Source organism: Anopheles nili, chromosome 2 (genome assembly GCF_943737925.1).
Source record: "Anopheles nili chromosome 2, idAnoNiliSN_F5_01, whole genome shotgun sequence".
NCBI classification, from domain to species: Eukaryota; Metazoa; Arthropoda; class Insecta; order Diptera; family Culicidae; genus Anopheles; species Anopheles nili.
In genome coordinates this window covers 66,253,258-66,273,329 of record NC_071291.1, presented here as the reverse complement: position 1 = coordinate 66,273,329, position 20,072 = coordinate 66,253,258, and the positions used below count along the sequence as shown (strand labels likewise).

The window sequence follows — 20,072 nt, the reverse complement described above, 5'->3', positions numbered from 1 at the left end:
CTATCCATCCATCTCACTATATCCATGTCCACTTTTCTCGACCACCTCCGGGATGCACTCGAGCCCATCCACACGAGGGTCGCTTTAGCTTACCCAAGCACCGTCAGGAGGTGCCACAAACCACAAAAGAAAAAATGAATAGCGCAAGTTCCCATCCAGCCAGCGTATCTCGGATAATTCGTCCGATCGCAGTACCCCCACTGGAAACTGATCCTGATACACCGGCCAGCCAGCCAGAAGAAACAACCACTTCACCTACAACTCCACCACGCGGGACGAGAGAAAAGAGAACGAAAATAAAACGCCAAGAACTTTCCGACACGAAGATTTATGCTGAGGCACGTTTCTCATTTGCCGACACTTGACCGCAGCACGACGGCGTTGTACCCCGTGACGAATCTGGCTCGGCAAAGAAATATCTTTGCCCATCTAGCACCCTTGCCAGCGGGAGAGCCGTGCGCCTGATGAAGGACATGTCACCCCATCGGGAACCGTAGCCGATGGGTTAGCGTTGCGCACAATTACAAATGTCCACTTCCGGTCCACTCGGTCGGTTGACGTCCACAAGTTTGACCGAATATGAAACACGTGCCCACGGGAACAAAGTGCTCGAAGTACGGGAAGGGTCCACTTACCGGCTGCTCGATGTATGTGTGTGTCCATGTGGGGGTGTCTAATTTATTTGCGAAATAATTATCATGTAATAGCGTTAGAAGCAGACATGTTGTGGGTGTAGGCTCTCATCAAAGAAGGTGCGTCGAGTTCCCAGATAAACGGTACCGTTTCTTTGTTTGTGTGTACGTTGAACGTTACCTTATCGGCAGGGTGCCAGGGCTAGCTGACACGTTTGGTAGATGACTCCTCTCGGATGAGCCGTCCACGGAGAATTGAGCCAGAGTCGGGGACGTAAAGTGTAACATCTTACGAACAAGCACTCCACGACGACGACGAGCACGACAGCACGTCAGCAGTTCTGATGAAAATGGCAACGGTTCGGTTCCATCGTGCGGCGGGATTCGGTTAGATTATGTTAGGTTAGGTTATGGGATTTTGATGTGCGATGGCCGGGCCTCGCTCGGGATTACGACGCTGAGTGATGTCTCGGCGAAACGCTGAACATAGTGCCGGCTTTTTGGGCAGGCGTAATGGTTCCCACACGGTAATTACATGAGTGAATTAGCTCGTCACTGCTGGATTTACGACGCCGGTGGACACTGGAATGCCCCCGTTGGCGTTGGGTTGGCACTCGCGATTCCACGCGGTGGATTCATTGCTCAATTAGGACACGCTAGTGACACATGCTCTCGTGGGGGCTTCTTTTGAGTGCACGAATTAGGGTTGAGCCGTTCAAAATACCGTGTGAGTTAGTTTTAATAATTTTGCTACGCGTTAGTTATTGTTTTGAAACTTCATAGACCTACTTCATCCAAATAACACGCCACGTGTTTGAACGGTGAAGAAAATTCATGCTCCATTGTTTACGTTGGTCAAGCACCTTAAAAATTCTGCAAAAAAAAACATTTCAACGTTCATCATAAAGTTTAAGTTAATAAACCCTTCCAAACTGCGTACAACTTCCAGAACTAGTTAGAACGTACTGAACTTGCGCTCAAGCGCACTAACTTATGGCGGAGAGATGCAAAAATTTTATCATATTCAACCGAAACGAACTCGCTTCACCCGTCGATGATAAACGCGTTCGTTTCGCACTGCCAAATGCACCGCATCCGAGCATCGTGACGACAAACTTTAACCGCAACCACTTCACGACGAACGTGAAGCAAAGTGGCGCGCTGATAGCGAAGGGAAATGATTTCCACACTTCACACGGCGGTCCCAAAACCATGCTCGGTGGCGTCTAACAGAGCGAGGATGGCAAAGTTTTTCCACTTCACTGGCACCCTTGGAGCTACCCCGGGGAGCGTGCCATACTTCGATGAGCTGTCGCAAACGGGTAACGTAGCGGAAGGCTAGGAGAAAAAATGAGAAGAAACGCAATACCCCAAACAGATCAAGCTGTGTCGCTGAGATTCCGAGAAAAGGCTACATGTACTGCGCTGACAGTTCGTCGAAAACTCCCGGCAAGACGCCTTCAGCTGCAGTTTCTCTCGGTACTCCCTTGCCTTCGCGCCATCGAGATGATCCTTCGATATCCTTGCAACTTGAAACTTGCTCCACCCGTTTGGTCCGGCTCCAGGCGAGGATGCCAGAAAAGTTTAGCTAGGCAAACGAGACCCATCTTTTGTTGTGTAAGAGCGTGGCCACGGGTGGAAGACTCGCCTTACCGAAAGGGGTGTATTATGAAGCAAGCCTTCATGCTTTATTACCGCTATATTTTTTGTTGTTGCTTCTTTTTTTTTTTGAACGCCACCGTTAGATCGCCCAAAATGATGGTAGCGCGGGAGCGATTTTGGGGTTCGTGGCACCGCAATCGGTGGGTTCGAATCTGACGCCATGTCACCGCCAGTCAGGCAGTCGGGGAAAAGCCTGCCCGCTTTTCTCGACTTTTCTCCTGGTGGGCGGGAAAGAAGGCACGTGGGCAAATAATAATAAACGTGCAGCATGCCATCCACGTTCGTCTGCCAATAATAAACATTTTCCGCGCTCGCTCGCGTACCACGAAGCCCCGAGTAGCAACATGCGCGTGTGTGGGTGTTCGCGAGAAAAGAAAAACTTCATACGATTTCCCTTGCCTTCGTTCGGTCACAGTTCGGGTCGGGGTGTACGAGGATACATTTCACGCGTAGTGCAGCAATGGAGGTTGCCGCAGCTTTTGCCGCCCGTTGATGCGCTCTTCCGCTATTTCTGTTGCGATAGCACTCGGTGCTCCTGCCGCTGACGTGGTGATGACGTTGCCATTATTCGATGCTCCATCTGCCGTTCCAGGGTTGACGCAATTGTTAACTGTCCTTCTCTTTGCTATCGAGCTCACTCACCCCACGCAAAAGCAGCATGTTTCGGTTCCACTGCGACGAGCTTGTGACGTGTTCAAGGCACCCCCTTGGAGCCTGCGAGGATAGGGAAAATATTTGGCTGCATCATACTCCATTCGAGCGGGTTCGTGCATATGGCAGTGTTATTGTTTTTGCTGTTGCTCGACCCAACAACACAACCTTATCACACCGTACATAAACCGAGCCCGTTCGTCGCATCCTTGTAGTCCTCAGTAGGCCGTGCTGCTTTGACAGCTCTACTCGCATGCTTTTTTTTTTCCTCTCATCTCGCTTCAAATGTCATCTTTTCTGTTGCGTAAGAGCAGCATCAGGCCCGGTTTGTGACATTGTTTTGAAAGGAGATTTGTGTGCGCTCGCGTCCGACCATATGTTTGATGGCTCAATTCCTTCTGCCGACCCATAAATAAACCTTTCGGCGAGAAGGGAGAACAAATAAACATGCCTTCGGAATGTTTCGCCATGACATTTGGGTTTTGTCTGTCCAGCATGGGGCTTTGTTTGGGACTGTCTTTATGCCAGTTTAAGCAGACGCGGGCTCAGGATAACTAATGCATTTGTGCGTTGGGGTGATTTTCTCCACCGAAGCCGTCCATAAGCCGTTCTGGGTCGGCTTTCCGTTGAATTTTGAATTTATGACCTGTACAGCTCTACTGGCTCATGATACCGGCTTTCAGGCTTGGTGCTGATTGTGTCATTCGTAAGGAGCCGATGTTGCCGGTACAATCCAACTTCACTGCACCTGGCGGTATCGGTCGCGACTTGCACGAGCCTCGCGTAAAGTTAATTGGTTTCGAAAAGCTCGATCGTAGTCGGTGCGATGGTTCTGGTGCTACCTCGGATGTGCATGGTTCGGGTGAAATTAATTACTAATTAACTTCTCCCTTCAGCAAGACGTTTCCCGTGCCGATCCTGCCAAGTCGTCCAGACATTCGGCCTGGTAGCGCTGATCAAAGCCGGCGCCCCCTTTGAGCTACTTTCCGACTAATTTGCCTTCGAATGGCCTGCGGCGCTCTTTGAACCTATGCTAATACGTTCTGTGGAAGCCTTGCCGTTGCGGCCGTCTTGGCAAAATTCTGTTCACGATTTTCCAAGACCGAACGGTTGGAGTCTAAATGCCACACTCGGTGTTTGGCCGTGGCGCTTGCCTCCAGATGGTTTAATTCGTATCGAACTCGTTAATTAAATAAACTATTCCCGACACGTACATAAACAAGTCGCTCGATGGGAAACTGGGCTTGATTGGTGTGCTCTCGAGTGGGTCTGCTCACGAAAGGGGAGCTTTTTATTCGTTTGATAAAAAATGTGTGCTACGCTCGAGAAGCTTAGCTTTAAATGGCGTGATAATTTTTGGAAACTGCCTTACAACAGTTTCCTCTTTGTTGCAATTTGATATTCGCTCTTGTTTGTGTTGTAAAAGACGAAAGAGTTTGTATATCATATTCTACAACTGAATTTTCTGGCTATCGTAAGCTGGGTTTTGATGAAACAATCAGTTGCAGTTCCAAAAGATGAGCAAATTGTGTTTGTATCTTGTGTATCTTGCAAACGCAATTTACTTTTCAATACTTTCATTTACCTCCGGCACATGTGGGTTCTCACCTGTTACCGTTTTAATATCTTCTTAAAATATGTGTGAAAATGAAGTTTCCACACCTGCTACAATCGTAACGCTGCGCGCAACTAAACTCAACGAGCTTCGCTGTAAATATCGCACCCAAATGTGCCCCTAAATTGACGCGTTCAAAAATTTCCCCTTCGTTTGTCACCTTTCCGGAGATCTTTGAAATTACCTTATTAATTTGTTAACTGACAGTCTGCTAGCTGGTTTGATTGCCACTTCGGGTAGAAAGTAAAAGCTTCGATTGCGAGTTTTCGATTTGTGAAGAGCCGATTTGAAGGGTTCACATCCCTATCAAATTTCCACATGGCAGTCGCATTGAAAAAATGTTGAACTTTTCTGCAAATCTGTCTGGAGAACCGTAACCATAACTCAAATTTATAGCTCTCGTCATCGATACGGGATCGGAAATGTCTTACCATATGTGACAGATAAATAACAAGTTGAAGAAGACGCAAAGTCTGTGGGAAAAGTTTCTAGAATTGCAAAGCAATTGTAAACTTTTTCGTGAGTTGTTTTTCACCCGATTTGTGGGATGGAAAATTGCAAACAATTTTTTTTATGACAGTGACTTGCATGACAGGTGTTACTTCTTTTGAATTAGTTACAGATCTGTAGCAAGAAGTCTAGTATTCATCGTTGATTGATCTTTGATTTTCCGACAGTTATTTTTATTGAAAATATTCATGTTGAGAAAAAATAGCTATGAACAAAATTGATCGATTAGCTAATTTTGTCAAAGAAATGACCAATCAGTCTCGTCTCATATCGAAACAATGTACATGTTTTTTGCTACCCAGCATTATTTTTGCAATTTCAAAATCGATAAAAAATCATAAACAGGCATTAATCACCGCTTTGATTGATTTACCCGTTAATAGCGAGTAATCGATTAACGTCAAATGTTTAATCAATCAATGATTAATGAAAAATTACCCGCACGGTACTTGTTCTGTGAGTCCACAACTTTTCGCGTGAAATGTTGACGTTCTCGTAAAAGCAATATTTGATGAATGGGGGTGTATAGAAATCGAACGATTAGTATCACTTGTAAACAATTACTCATTTTTAAGAGCTTAAATACTACTACTTTAATAAGAACTTTCATAGAATCATGGAACTTCCACGTCTTTCAGTCGTTTAATTCGTCTGATAAAGGTTTGTTCAACCATTCGAGGCAATGGGAAATCACAGTATTGTCGTGTATTGCTCGTCAGACACAGCATGATTTAATTTTCTTTCAATAGCATCAGATACCACGAAAAAAGCTCGATAACCTTCGACACATCGTACATCTTTCTCTTGAACTGAAGGACCATGACATTTAAGAGGCTCAAACTTGTCACGAGCTATGTCAAGATTTGCCAGAAGGATCAACATTCACTAATGCTATAAGCCTGTGGTTTGTCGAATTCATTCATCGGTCTCTTCAGCCAGTACACCCACAAGAAAGATTAGCTTTTCTGCACCAATCAGTCTTTGTGGAAACTAATGGATTTATTTTTGTTTTAATATTTATGAATCCTTAAACTGGCGATGGTAAATAAATAAGGTTAGGTTTTATTAGTATAAATCAATAAATAAATGATATGATTCACCTACAATATTAAGCGTAAATAAAGTTCTTGCTGCGACGTATCTTTGTTGATTTCAATACGTCGACGTATCGACGTATTCAAAGCATACATATCGATATAAACCAGCACACGAAACGTTTAACAAAAAGGCCGGAAAAGGTGCTTAGGCACACGCAATTGATCGGGAGCATTTTCCATGCTCCATTTGCACCGTCAGTTAACGCGTCCCTTCATCGTGCCTGAAGGATCGGAGGACGAAAGAAAATTCATGCACATTCACGCAGGTGAAGGACCTGCTTCAGAATGCCACCCAAAGCCAGTGTAGAAGGCAATCGTGAGGGTGGCTCTCGTTTGATATATTTGATGGAAAAGTACTCCCAATTTCACCTGTTAAGTGCTGACGGGAGCAAAATGTGGCAGCTTGATTTATCGAGCGTACAGCTGCTGTCGGAATCGATTTGTGACGGATTGCCTGGTAGCTCCCAGCGGTACGGTTTCCGTGTTGTGTGCAAAATTACGTACGGGGACATATTCTGATGTGTGTTTTATTCCTGCAATGAAAAGCGCACGAATATTTACGCAGCATCTGGATATTAGCATCGGTTATATGCTATTGAACGAATCTGTGACTTCATTTATTGTCACTATGAAATTTGCACCTTTTCTAACTTTGTACTTATTTTTTAATACTAGAGTCATACTTTTTTCAAATGATTTTTCAAATGATATAAAAACAATTTCAAGCTAATTGAAACACTTAGTTTATTTTTGTCTACAGCTTGAAGCTGTCCGTTCGATTTGAATGTATAATAAACCCCAAACTAATGACCGTTTGATGTCTTCTTTTCGATGAAGATAAGCTTTCATGTAGCTCTTCACTTTCACGTTTCAACATCACGCGGCATAGTAGCTGGATCATATTGATCAGTTATCTTGGGAAAATAAAATCTCGAAGCATCTCCCGTTCAATCCATAACACACACACAATCGAATTGAGTTTAGGTTATCTCATTGCTTCAGATTCATGCCTATTTCGGTTTATTTTTATGTGTGCCTGAAGAACGGCGAATACACTTCAGCCCATCAGGGTGATTCCGTGAAACATTTATCCATTGAACACTTGCCAACACTGGTTTAAGGCTCATGAACGGGTGAAAGGAATGGGCCATTGAGATCCTTCAGGTGCTCTATCGATGCTCGCTGTAAAATCATACTAGCGCCCAGGTTACCTTTGGTCGACCCAAAACGCTGAAGCTGTTTTCAGCTAATCCTATAAAATTTTAATTGACTATTGATCGGCACACGGAGATACGAGAAATTTTGGAAATCTCTTACGGCATTTCGCCACTGACGTAGAACCAAACGACCCGGCCGTAAGACGTTTGGGTGGACCTTTCGAGGATTTATCCGACTTTGCAAATTGCAAGAATCGCGCACGAGCTTCCTCTTGAATGGGATCTCTTCGTAGCGAGTGCGACCCTCCGGTGGAAAGAGATTATCCTGATAACAATAAATACCATACCGTTAGAGGCACTTTCGGCCTCGGGGACTATGGGTCGGCGTTTTTGAGAAGAGCCATCTGTCAGATGCAGCCCAAGGGCGGTTTCGTTTTGGGCACGTGCCTCGTGCACCAGTGCTTGCGGTGTGACGAGATGCTGGCATATTTATGAGAGGCCATAAACATTAATTGAATGCTACTATCCATCAGCTCTTCAATAATTCGAATAGCTTCGAATTAAAACCAGAAAATTGTTGGCTCACCTTGTCATTTGCAGAAGCTATCTCCCATCGAGTAGCGTAGGAGCTGCGTAATAAATTTGAATTAATTTTCATCTCCACCGAGTCTCAATTGAACAGACGATCGGTCACTGGTGCGAAGCGTCCATCGACACAAAATGACTCACCCCACGCGATAAGAAAGGTCCCAAGCCTGACGTAAAGGGAAGGAGCTCAACCGGTTTCAATTGAAATGCGAAAGGGCCTTATTTAGTTGCTTTTCCATCAAAGGAAAGTTCCATCAGATGAAGTCCTAATCCACTCCCAAGTGCCACGTGCATGAATAGTGGAGAAAAGGAATGAAAATAATTTATAAATCTAGCTTTGAAGATTGCCGTCAAACGCTTTTCTTAGAAGACTGTTTGATGGATTTTATTTTCATAGTATTCAGTGGTACAAGTGCTTATATTTGATTATATGAATATATGCCCTGAAGTGCATTCAATTTGTGGTACTGAAAACTTCATAGAAAATTGTACATTTCAATAAGTTTGCTACCTTTTCCATTAAAAAGCAAAACAATTCGAACGGTACTTTGGTCCTTAAGTTGCTTCCACGATGATTGCTAAGCAACGTAATAAAAAGGTGAAATAAATCAGGGTGTTATTCTAAACCGTTTCTTCATAGCTGTTTTTATTATCCACCATCAGCACTCTGATTACCCTACGAATCAGTGTATCGTGTGTTGTTGCACCCATCCATCTCAGCCATCCGCCGCATCGTCTTTATTTACTTCACCAAAAAGCTCAACGCATCCCACCGAAAAGCTACAAAGCACTGCAACAGTTGCCAAAATCGACTTAAAACGATCTCATTACTCGACTCGTGACAAATTCGTCCCCGGAGCGAATGCGTCCCCGAACCATCGTCCTCTCACCGGTGGCGCCCGGAATCGGCGAGGGTGACACTTAAAATCAGCGTCTCGAGGGTTTGGAAGTAAAATTAAACTTTATTGAAGTAATTACCTGTTTACAACCGGCGGAACGCCAGTTACCATGGGAACGGTTGCGAAACTTCGTCTGCCAGCGCTGGGAAATCTTCTCAGCTCTGCTGACGACCGGGGAGTGTGCAAAAATAAACCCGATGGGAAATCCGGCTGGGCGGAGAAAATCTGCTCCCGACTGGAATTCGAACGAACAAAACGCTCCCAAAGGTGCACTGAATGAGTGTGTGTGTGTGTGTGTGTCGGTATGCTATTAGCCCCGAAACCAAACTCGCCAGGGATGCTCTTGTTAGGGAGTTTGTGTTTGTTTGCTGGCGTTTCTTGGAAAACAAAACAAAAAATGAAACAAAATTGGTTTACCTCGAAGCTTTACGGCAAGCTCATTACGTTCGGCAATGGCATCTTTTATGGTGCACCAGGTCGTAAATCCCGCCGGGATAAGCACGGCCAGTTCATCTTTAAGCTAACGAAAGTTTGAACGGAACTTTCCTATCTAGCCGCATCTAGGACACTCTGGGGTTCCGGTGGTGACGGTGAGCTTAATTTGACTCGGCTCAAATGATGCGGTGTACTCGAGGAATTTAAATTGCATCAATGTTAACGTGCCGACGCGGGGCGAGCGGTCAGCGGCCAAACAAACCCCGGGACAGGAATCAAACCGTGGGATAAAAACGCTCATAAATTTGCCCCGCATAAAGTCCTGCCTGTCCGGGGTCTTCCGGGTGGGATGCGCCAAACCGCCGTCTGCCGGTAGATTAATGTCCACCGAGTTCCGGCGCCATCGTACGATCGTAAAGAGGGATAGAGCGAGTGAGTAAGAGAGAGAGAGAGAGAGAGAGAGAGAAAGAGAAAGATAAAAAGACGAAGGAAAGCTCGGCTCACCCGCACACCGGCCGCATTACAAAGGAAATAACTTCCCGTGACATTCCGGGGCCAATTTTGCGAAGGTGAATAAATATTTGGCCATCTATGAGCTAAGATCCGGGAGCTGGCCCTCGCCCGACGGCGTACCGGTAGTTAATATATCTTTATGGCAATAAACCGGGAACCTGCTGCGACCTGGATTTCCGCCCCTTGTGATGTCGAGGCGTGCGCCGTCGAGGACATTGCGGAAGCAATCCCTCCCAACAACCCCCAAAATGGCGGATCTCGGTGGATTAGGCCGTCTGGAGATGCAAAGCATGAACGCATAACGCTTCCCGGAGCGCCACGGTACGGTTTGTGGAGAATAAAATCTGACCAACGTTTCGGGCCTCCTTGTACCCGACACGTTTCCTTCGCCATGTGACCGATGGAGCTCGATCGTCTGGGCGTGGGGCACGACCGGATGACTCGCATACCTTTGTGTGCCCTGCTAGCCAGCCAGGGTCGATGAAAAATGGAACCATAATTTTATGCGCTCGGTTCCCTACCGTGCCGTCTACCGCAGCTTCTCGGACGTGGTCTAAAAGGGGCCTTTCCAGGCGAGTCTATTACGAAAGCGTAAGTCGAAACGAGAGGCGGCTCTAGTTCGACCCGTGGATACTCTGGCGGTGACCCTAGCTCGTCCCGGTGCAGATAATCTCCAGCCCGGTTCCGGAGATAAAGTGAGAGTTTATGAAGCGGTAAATAATTAAAATACATCCAGCGGGCTCATTTGTCACGTCCGTCGAAGTGTAGCAGTTAAGTTGTCCCGCCGGAGAAACCAGCAGGAGTCTGGAATCCATTTTGAGCTGTTCCTGGTACGATGTCGGGGATAGGAATGATGGATTCGGAGAGCCGTGGTAATTTTTATATCCGCATTCTGGGCATTTCTATCGTCAGACAAGGTTACAGGATAAGGTTGAGTTGAAAGACGAACACATGCAAGCAACAGGAGACGGTTTGAAACGTGTTTTAAGGACAGGATGAATATTGAAAGGAGATATACATTTACAATTCACAGCCAAGCTGACTTTTTTAAGGATTTTTATTTTATCCTTCAAAGCTTGGTAAATAAATAGTGACAACATTTATTGTGAGAAGAGACATTATTTTTCAAATGTGTTCCTTCTCGATAGTATTTCTTTTATAAAAATCCAGTTCACAATGCTATCCGTTACTTGAATACCGTGTGAAACAAATTTTTTACCGAAATCGTACATTTTTACAAGAAGAGCACTTATTTTCAAACATCGAGCAGCCAAAAACAAATGCGTTATGAAAAGAGGAAATCATAACCTACGTGCAGCCGTGTGTAAATTCTATTTTGGAGAAATAAATCCAAATGGAATGGGTTCCACTCGAGCTTCATCTTTACGCGACCCGATTCAACACCGGCGAAACCTCTCGCAGGAAGCAGTTGGATCATAATTTTACGGCACTGCCATTCGTCTCCGAAACTGGAAATGTCTCACCCTTAGCGCCGGGGTGAAGTGGAACTTTCGCCTCCATGCACCTCGAACAGTCGCACGATTTCCTTCCACTGCTAGCCGAACGACGCTCAGCGAACGGTAGAAACAAACCTGCCGTACCTGCCAAGGTACGAGCGGGAAAACAAGCGCCCGTTTATCGTAAGTAGTTGGAAAAATCGAGCTCGCGCACCAACCAGAAGAGCCATCCGATGGAAAGGGTGGCAGCACAGCGACGATGTAATTTATGGAAAACTAACGCTATAATTCAGCGGGCAAACACAAACTTTATTGAAATAGAACAAGAATTTCGGGACCCGCTGGTTGCCGGTTTTTGCGACTGTGCAGAGAAATTGCATTCGTCGCCGGCATCGCGCACCGGAACGGCTCCTTGCAATCGAATGGAAAAGCTTCCACCGGCACTCTCGCGTGCGTGTGTCTGTGTGTGGTGCTTTTGAAGTGTGTTTCGTTCTCAAGGCAACTGGCAACTTTTCCTGCACTTTTCCGTGCACCTGGCTGGCAGGCGGCGAGCGTGTCGAAAGGAGGAAAAATACACATATATTTCCGAATCATGGAAAAAAAGGGCACATCTCTCTCGCAGGATCCGGTGGCAGGATCCGGTACCGGTTGTTGGGCCTGCCAGCCGCGCTTCCGAGCCTGGTTCTTGTTCACATATGTGCCGAAATGTTGTTTCTTGTTTTTTTTTCACCGCTGCTTCTACTGTTTCTCCCGCGTTCCTGCCCGACTTCTGAATCAACTTTCACCCAAAGCGCGCGCGGTGGCATTCGATGCAGCTGAGCAAACACTCGGATGCTCTGGGAAAACTCCAAGCCAACTCGAGGGAAAGAAACTCCTTACCCATGGGTGGAAAGATGGCGTTGGGATCGGCGCGACTAGCTTAATCGTGCGCCAGAATGCCAACCGTGTGCGCTTTGGATGGCGTGCATTCAGAGTCTGGTTTGGGCACTGCAGGCGGAAAAGCGGATGAAAGAGAAGATTAAAAAAAGCTGGTATTTATCTTTGGTGCATGGGTGATTCAGTTGGCACAAGGATTCGAGCGCGAGCTCAAAGACACCTTCTGTTTAAACAGCACGCTCGGAAGCTTCGCCATCGTGTTATTAGTGGCTTCAAGCACCAGATTAGTTTGCTAACGTAATTTATATAATTATATTAATTAGACACCAGTATAACTGTACTCGCACCAAATTGGTGGTGTTAGTGATAGTTTACTTCTTTTCAAAGCGATCTCCGATCCGAAGGACAACAGGAACTACGATTCTAGAACAAGCGTTTAAAGTGCTTCCAAATGTTATTTGATGCGTGTATCATGTATCTTAATTTTGAAATGAAAACGTTTTGGAATCACATTCCATAAAAATATAACTGGTTCATAAAAAATGGCACGAGAGTATCACATTTCCGATTAAAAAAAGCCATCAAAAATACCATAATAGCGTGATCGTTTCAACAACCCGCCTTAACAAGATACAAAGCTTCCATAACACCATGTTCGTGCCGTGCTCTACAGGGAGCAATATTTTACATGTATCTTATGACCACCATTAAAGTGTGTCAATAAAAAATTACACACCCATTTCCCGTGTCGCCCACTGTCCCAGTAACGCACAAACTGGGTGCAGTCCCATCGGGACGTGCCAGCTTAAATACAGCCCTTCCATTTTGCGTGTCTATTTCATCGTTCGCATTGTGGTTTCCTCAAAACGTAACCACCCTAATTAACCCCGATGAAGCTCACGTGGCCGACACCGGCACAAAAAAACGCAATGATACAACTCATTCACCTGCGGGGGAAGCTATTTGATGAAATATGTATCACTCGCGTGGAAGTAATTGATTAAACGGAGTGGTCCCTATCATTATGGTTGATTGTGGGTGGAATTTTACGGACAATCAATGTACGCCACTGTCATTTTTGGGGTCGATAAAGTGTAATTCAGCGCACCGCCCACACAATGCGCCCGGTTGGGTTTGGCCACGTGTGCCGGAAAAGCACTGTCACGGTTCCCGACAGCGGTGGGCTTTATTTCAAACCGCAATGCGATGAATAAAACAGTTATCTCATCATCAGAGGGTGTTTACCATATTTGCGATACAAGCTTAGCCGTATTTTGTGGTGAGCTTTTGAGTGTGAAATTTCCAGCAGCACCATTTCCTCGCAAGTATCCCTACGCGTTACGCGACCCACGACGATTTCGGGTTTGACTTCTTCCCAAACCCCTCCAGCATCCTGTTGCATCCGGTGCGCCCCGAGTGCGGGAAGAATTAAATTAATCCCATACCAACGTCGGCCAGTTCTGACGGATCATTTATTTTAAATGAAAAATGATTGTCGGCCGAATGTGTTGTATTATTTATTAGCATCGTTCGGGTGCGAAGCGTGCGGCCTGGTTGTGTCTCGAGCAAGTGCTAGAGCTAGAACCCTAGGCAGCACATGTCCATCCATCTTCGCAGGCGTGCGGCGTGTGGCGTCTTGCCGAATTCAAGCCCACCCGCCGTGCTGCGCCGTGTCGTGCTGATAGACCGAGATGATGCCCATCACGGGCGATAACAGATTCATGGCGCACGATGCCTGCGCGCACAGTGCTGGAATGGGCTCGCGGTGGTCACGAACGAACCACCGGATGGGCAGATAAACACGGTGGCGCGATCGACCGCACGCAAATACGATTTTCCCGTGGCGACGCGCGACACCGGACGCACGCTCGCACGCTCGGGCCTAATAAACCACAAACCGTCCCAGCAAACGGTCCAGCATACGGCCACCAAAGCCACCGGTCTGGTTTTGCTTGATCGATGTACTGATACCCTTTTTCCCCTTTCGGTGGTCTCTTTTCACCGCGTTCAATTGCAGATATCACCAGCGGTGGCATGCAGCACCATCGGCCCATCGACGGGTATAAATCATTCCTCGAGACCGGCACGGCTCATCTGCGGGCGTACGTGGCGTCTGGCTCGGCAGGAGCTTACCACGGGAGTAGCAGCCAAGGAGCAGGAGGAGGACTCCACCAGCAGCCACAATCACTCGCACAGGGTGGCAAATGGGAGGAGCCGTACTTTGACGACACGACACCGAGGAATGTGACCGCGCTTGTTGGCAAATCCGCTTATCTGAGCTGCCGCGTGAGAAGCTTGGGCAACAAGACGGTAAGATGCATCCCGATTCCAACAGGCGACTGTGTGCTGAGGTTGCGATGGCATAAAATTCGTTCTAAAACGAGCTGACCTGTGGACGGTTGGTTGGGGTGGTTCGATGAAAGCAAGGATTAGGCTGTCGTTCACTCGCGCTGTCCCGGGGTGTTAGTGGTGTCATGGAAATGAAACGTAAAGCCAACGCAAAGCTACCAGGTGACCTACTGCGTCAGGTCGCGTGTGTCTGTTGATTTCGCCGTCGAAAGCCGTCGTGCCAATTTAAAGCTAAGCCCGATAATGTTATAACGCAGTTTGGCCTTTGAGCTCGAAGCTTCACGGGCCCTTGTTTGTAACCCTTTTGTATGCACGAGGAAGTGTTTGCTGTGGTAGGAAGGAATGATAGCAGGAATAATTCAGGAACATCTAACAATAGAATGTTGGATAACTTTCACATGCAAGCTTCTGCAAGGCTTTTTTGTCATGCAAAACTAGAGTCAGAAATTGATTAATTTTTTGTACAGAAACATTCTCAAATTAACACAAGGCTATAAAGTGTGGTAAATAGATTGATACAACATATTTTAAAATTAAAACGGCCAAAACTTGGAGCTCTAAATCTTTAACGATATCAAATAAAATAACGAAAATGCTTGTAACAACTTGAAAAATATAATTGGTATTTTGTAAAAAGCATATCTTTTATTTAAAACACTATACAGCTATAGTAGGCTTTGCGTTTTTATTTTCTCCTGATTATGAAGGGTTTGCAGCTTCGTCAGAGCCAGTCAGCGTTATCCCAGTGGTTATTTAACTTTTATCCCTTTCACCGCCCGAAACGAGTGGTGGTTTTGCGGGGCTTCGGGCACATGCGTAATTATTTGAATTATTCAACATCAAACAACTTCGCGCCCGCCCACAAATACAATACACGTACCCGCGTGCCTCGATTTTAAACCGGTGACTCGACAGAAAAGTCAAAATTTATGCGTTCCCATCCACGGCCGCTCGCTGCGGAAAAGAAAGGGTTTCTACAATTCGATTAATTTCCGCACCATATCAACAATGCAGGAGCACGGAACGAAAACCGAAACGCAACAAAACAAAAAACAACAACATTCACACACAGCACCCAAACTCGCTCCCGGTGATGGGTGTCGATCGTGGCGCTGGAGTGTGGGGTGGCACAGTTTTCCCGTCCGGACCTCGGGAAAATAAACATTCATTAACGGAAAGACAAATTAATTTGCTTGCTTTCCTTTCCGACTTTTGGTCACAAACAACCTGCCAGGAGAACGGACGAACCCCGCGCGATCCAAACACCCGGACGGTGGGAATAAAACTGTCGGACTACATAAACATTCGCCAACTTTTCTCGAGCAGCCCGTTAATTGCGAACGATGCCCCCGAAAGGGTCCATCGCTTCCCCGGCGATGGGTTTCGCGCGGCCTGCAGGCTTTCGGTAGCAGAAATGGATGCAGCAGTTCGTAAATTTTCCTCCAACGGCCATAATTAACAGGTCGCTCGCGCGTCGATTAAAACGGCCGGAAGAGTTATGACCGCTGAGTCGGTTTTGTTTTCGAAGCGCGGGTTTTCCTATCTATCGTCACTTTTGATGTACTGCCAAACGGGTGGCAGTTTGGCTTATCAACTTTACGACGGTCAAGGCGACTGGTAGATAAAATCAAACGGTTGCTCGGTGGCGCCGGTTTCTAATGATCCTTTGGCCCCGTAAAGAGCCTCGCAGGTCACCGGCTCGATCGTCGCTTGGCTGCTGCTTTGCACCCGCAAGCGTTCATCAAAGAATAGCAGTTTAAGGTGCAGGAAAATTTATGACTCTATCGGATCAAAATTATGCCCCCATTTGTGGGGCGCTCGTGCGTAGGGTCGAGCCATTTGCCGAGCGAACGCTGGCTTAGAGAAGCGAATTTTGAACACAATTTTACGAGTTATGCCATTTGCAGGACGCACCATAAATCATAATTAAGAGAAGCAATTAAAAAGTTATACATTTCTGATAAAGGACTCCGCTCGGCCGCCGTAATTGAATATAAATGATCAATGCTGCTGTCGGCGATCGCGATGACGGATGGTGGAGTGTTGCGAAAACACTCGAAGGCAGAGCATACTTTTGGCTGGATTATTCACCAGCCGGCACAGGTGAAGCTTTTCGTTTTTTCATCGAGAGAAAATTTAATTTTCTTCTCCATAAAAGTCCCCTTCTAATACGTCAATGAATTCATTGGAAAACTTCCACCTTCGGGCTCGGAAGCATAAGACAGTTTGAGCCTTTTGCTGGTACGTAAAGTAAAACTCCTAATCCATATCATAATCCCACGGAAGTAGCAAGAAAGGCGTAGCAAAAACACCAGTGAGTGAAGTCGCCGCTAGAAAACAGCTCTCTTCAATATATACCAACTGATGAACCGTTGGAAAGTTTACCGGAACGCAAACCATACGCAAAACGTGCGTAATCGTGTCCAGTGGTGGCAGCTGTTGCCGGCGTCGAAAAAGTCCTCAAGATGAATGGGTCCTCTTAGTGCTTGTGGGGCTACCGGCGACTCAAAAAAGGGCCGATATTTGTTCAAGGGGCCAAAGATTTCGTATTCATAGAGCAACCGGTGATAAAGCGCGGAAGGTATGCGACAGAGAAAACTTTCTTAGTACCCCGCGAAAAGATCGCCCATAAAAAAAAGCGGCCCATACTTGAGAAGGGCCCTTTTCCGGGGGAGAGTCATCGAGAAAATATTAAGCGCATTAAATCCTGCCAAAACAAAGCCGCTCCCGGATGACGAAGGGTCCCGGTTTGGACCCTTCGCCGGTGGGACGACGCCATCTTTCCATTTCCCGAGCTTTCCGATGGCTGATCCCTGACCGAGCCCGGTTTTGAATAATCAAATTAAATATTTACTCTCAACGAACAATTTCTCATTTCATGCGGCCCTGTGGTGATGGAATGCTCCGGCGGCTGGAACGGAATCTGATGTCAACGGGCAGGTTTCATGGATACGACACCGAGACATCCACATACTTACCGTTGGTAGCTACACGTACACTTCCGATCAGCGGTTCCAGGCGACGCACCACAAAAACATCGATGACTGGACGCTACAGATCAAGTGGGCCCAAAAGCGTGATGCCGGTGTCTATGAGTGCCAGATATCGACGCAGCCAGTTCGCAGCTATTTCGTCACGCTGAGCGTCGTAGGTAAGTTTAGTCGTCGGTGTGATATAAAAACTATGTAGGGAAACGGATTCAAAACGTGATTTTAAAGGTTCGGTGATCGATTTCTCGTTTTATTAAAGTGTTTAATCATTTGATAAAGGTGTTGACGAAACAAAGCACCTTAAAATATTATTTTGGACTGATTTCATCACACATCAATCAAAAAGATGGAAATACTACTCTAAGTTGCCTGTTTAAGAACTGTAAATAAACGTAACAAAAATACATATACAGTTTATTCAATATCATGCTTCACCAACATAACCACCACCATTTCAAGCGGGTTTTTTTTGATTCAGCAGCAAAGCTTATTTTACTACAATAGAAACGCCTAACCAACACACTTTCTTTAGAAGCTTTCTTTTTTGGGCAGCCTTGGACCCAATCATGCGCACACGGTACGCTTGAAGTACCGAATTATGCAAATACGGCCCCGGAATAGTTTCGGCTCGATTCCACTCGCTTCGGTCGAGCTGTAATGGTACCGGGCAAAATTATAATAGCTGTTTACGCTCACCTCTTCGGCTGATGGAGCTCGCTTCACTTAGCCCGTTACGGGTGTCCTTCACACGAGCGACACGCGTCCACGCTTTCTCGCTCAGCTCACAGGACGAAGGTTGTTTCCAACCGGCAATTAGACGCACTGACCGTCTCCCGTGTCAAACCCACCCCACCGGAACACGGGTGGGCACGGATCGCGAGATGACACGCTGGAAGACGATTGATTACATATCCCCCGTGGGTGCCGTTTGCACGAAACGCACCGCCAAACGCGCTTCGCTCTTGATTTGCATTTTGAAAGCCAAACCCACCCAACGGCTCCATCACCGGCGCTACAGCTTCGCACCGGAAATGGTGTAATTATGTCAATCAGCTCGGGTTTCAGAACGGGCAGGCTCAAATAATGTGTGCCGCCGCGCTAACTGGATCGGAATTGATTTGAATTCCATTAGAACGTCATACCGAGTGGAATGGAGCCGTATTCCGATGGCCGTTTCATGGTGTGGGTCGAACAATCAATAATCTCTCCGGGGAAACGATCCCGCACCAGGCGAACGATGGCCAGGCGATGGTCAACGGAAGAACGGATCCCGCACCGGTAAAACTCGTCCCCGACAATTAGCGAGGCAAAGTATTAACGGGACTGTTCAAATTTGAACCGGTGGTGGATTAATTATTTACCACATCGCAATAAACTCGGCCCTCGCGAGACGAAGGGTTTCGATTTAATCCGACGTGTTTGTGGGATTTGGGTGCAATAGGGAGCTAAAGGGACAAAATTACGCAAACATCACCCAACCCGCGGTACCAAACGCCCGTGCCTGCGCGGTTAATTTATATCAATCGGAGATGAATAATCAAATATGCAGATGAATTAGTGGCACTTTTTCCAGTCCACTTTCGTGTTTTTGCAACACGCTTCATTTCTGGTTTGCATTTGCATGCCTAATCTATTGCAATAAATCTTTTAGAATAAATATATAATGAGCATTCGATAAGCTTCCGCGTTTGAATGTCGCTCCACGCGTTGTGCGATAAAGTGATTTCAGCTGCCATTTTCTGTTACACGTTTGCGAACCAAAACTAACATTGTTCTTCTGTCTAGAAGTGTCCGTGAAAACTATGTTTCTGAACAAACTTCAAGCGAACAAGCGCAGCTGTCACACGCGGTTCATTTGCAAACAAACCTCATAACAATAGTTCGCTTCAACGTGCGTCGTGTTCTTTATTCATAAAACGCTCCGTCATCGTTCGTACCAAATTTGTTGGCCAACTTTCATCTGGCGAATGATCCGATGTTATGAATACGTTATGAAGTGATTTGCAAACTTGTCCGTTCACTTCCGATATCTATCTGAACTTTAAGGAAAACTCTGGCGCTACTGAACGAAAATAAGATCTCGTTTTTCAAAACAAAAAAAGGCGAACTCGGTTGGGGAAACATTTATTCAACTTCTTTGAATGGAAATTCAAATATTGCTCAAATAGTTCACACAGTAACAAAAGATAATTATTTTCATGGCATTGAGCATGCATGAACTCAATTTAGAAGATCGCTTTTCAAACAGGTACTCTGTTTAAAAAGTACCAGGCGTCTCCATCAGCCAAATGGTCATCTACCATAGATATAATTCATTCAATTTTCGTGAATTTGCGAGAATTTTTTCATGATATTCTTTACAGCTTCTTTTTATGCCGGCATCTTTATATCCCAAAACAGAATGCTCAGAAAAATACACGATCGTTTAGTTTGAATTCATTGAGCAAGAAATCACAAAGTACCAGGCGCCTCCATCGTCTACGTAAAACGCTAATTATCTTTGAAATTCTTCATGCAGTTTTCATCTATTAACGTTTCAGTATCTCTTTTGTTCATATTGTAACAATATAATTGCAACAGAATGTATTATATGGATCTTAATTTAGCATTTCAAAACTCTGCAAGACTAACGTCATGGCAA

General features: G+C 45.9%; 1 protein-coding gene across 1 annotated transcript in view; it reads left to right on the top strand.

Annotated features, from left to right (window-relative positions):
- Positions 1 to 20,072, top strand: part of LOC128728569 (kin of IRRE-like protein 1) — a 95,399-nt gene that overhangs the window by 59,456 nt on the left and 15,871 nt on the right. Inside the window, exons 2-3 of the mRNA XM_053822201.1 lie at positions 14,110 to 14,402; positions 17,382 to 17,592. Of these exons, the coding sequence (XP_053678176.1) occupies positions 14,110 to 14,402; positions 17,382 to 17,592 (504 nt within the window). The remainder of the gene's footprint in view (positions 1 to 14,109; positions 14,403 to 17,381; positions 17,593 to 20,072) is intronic.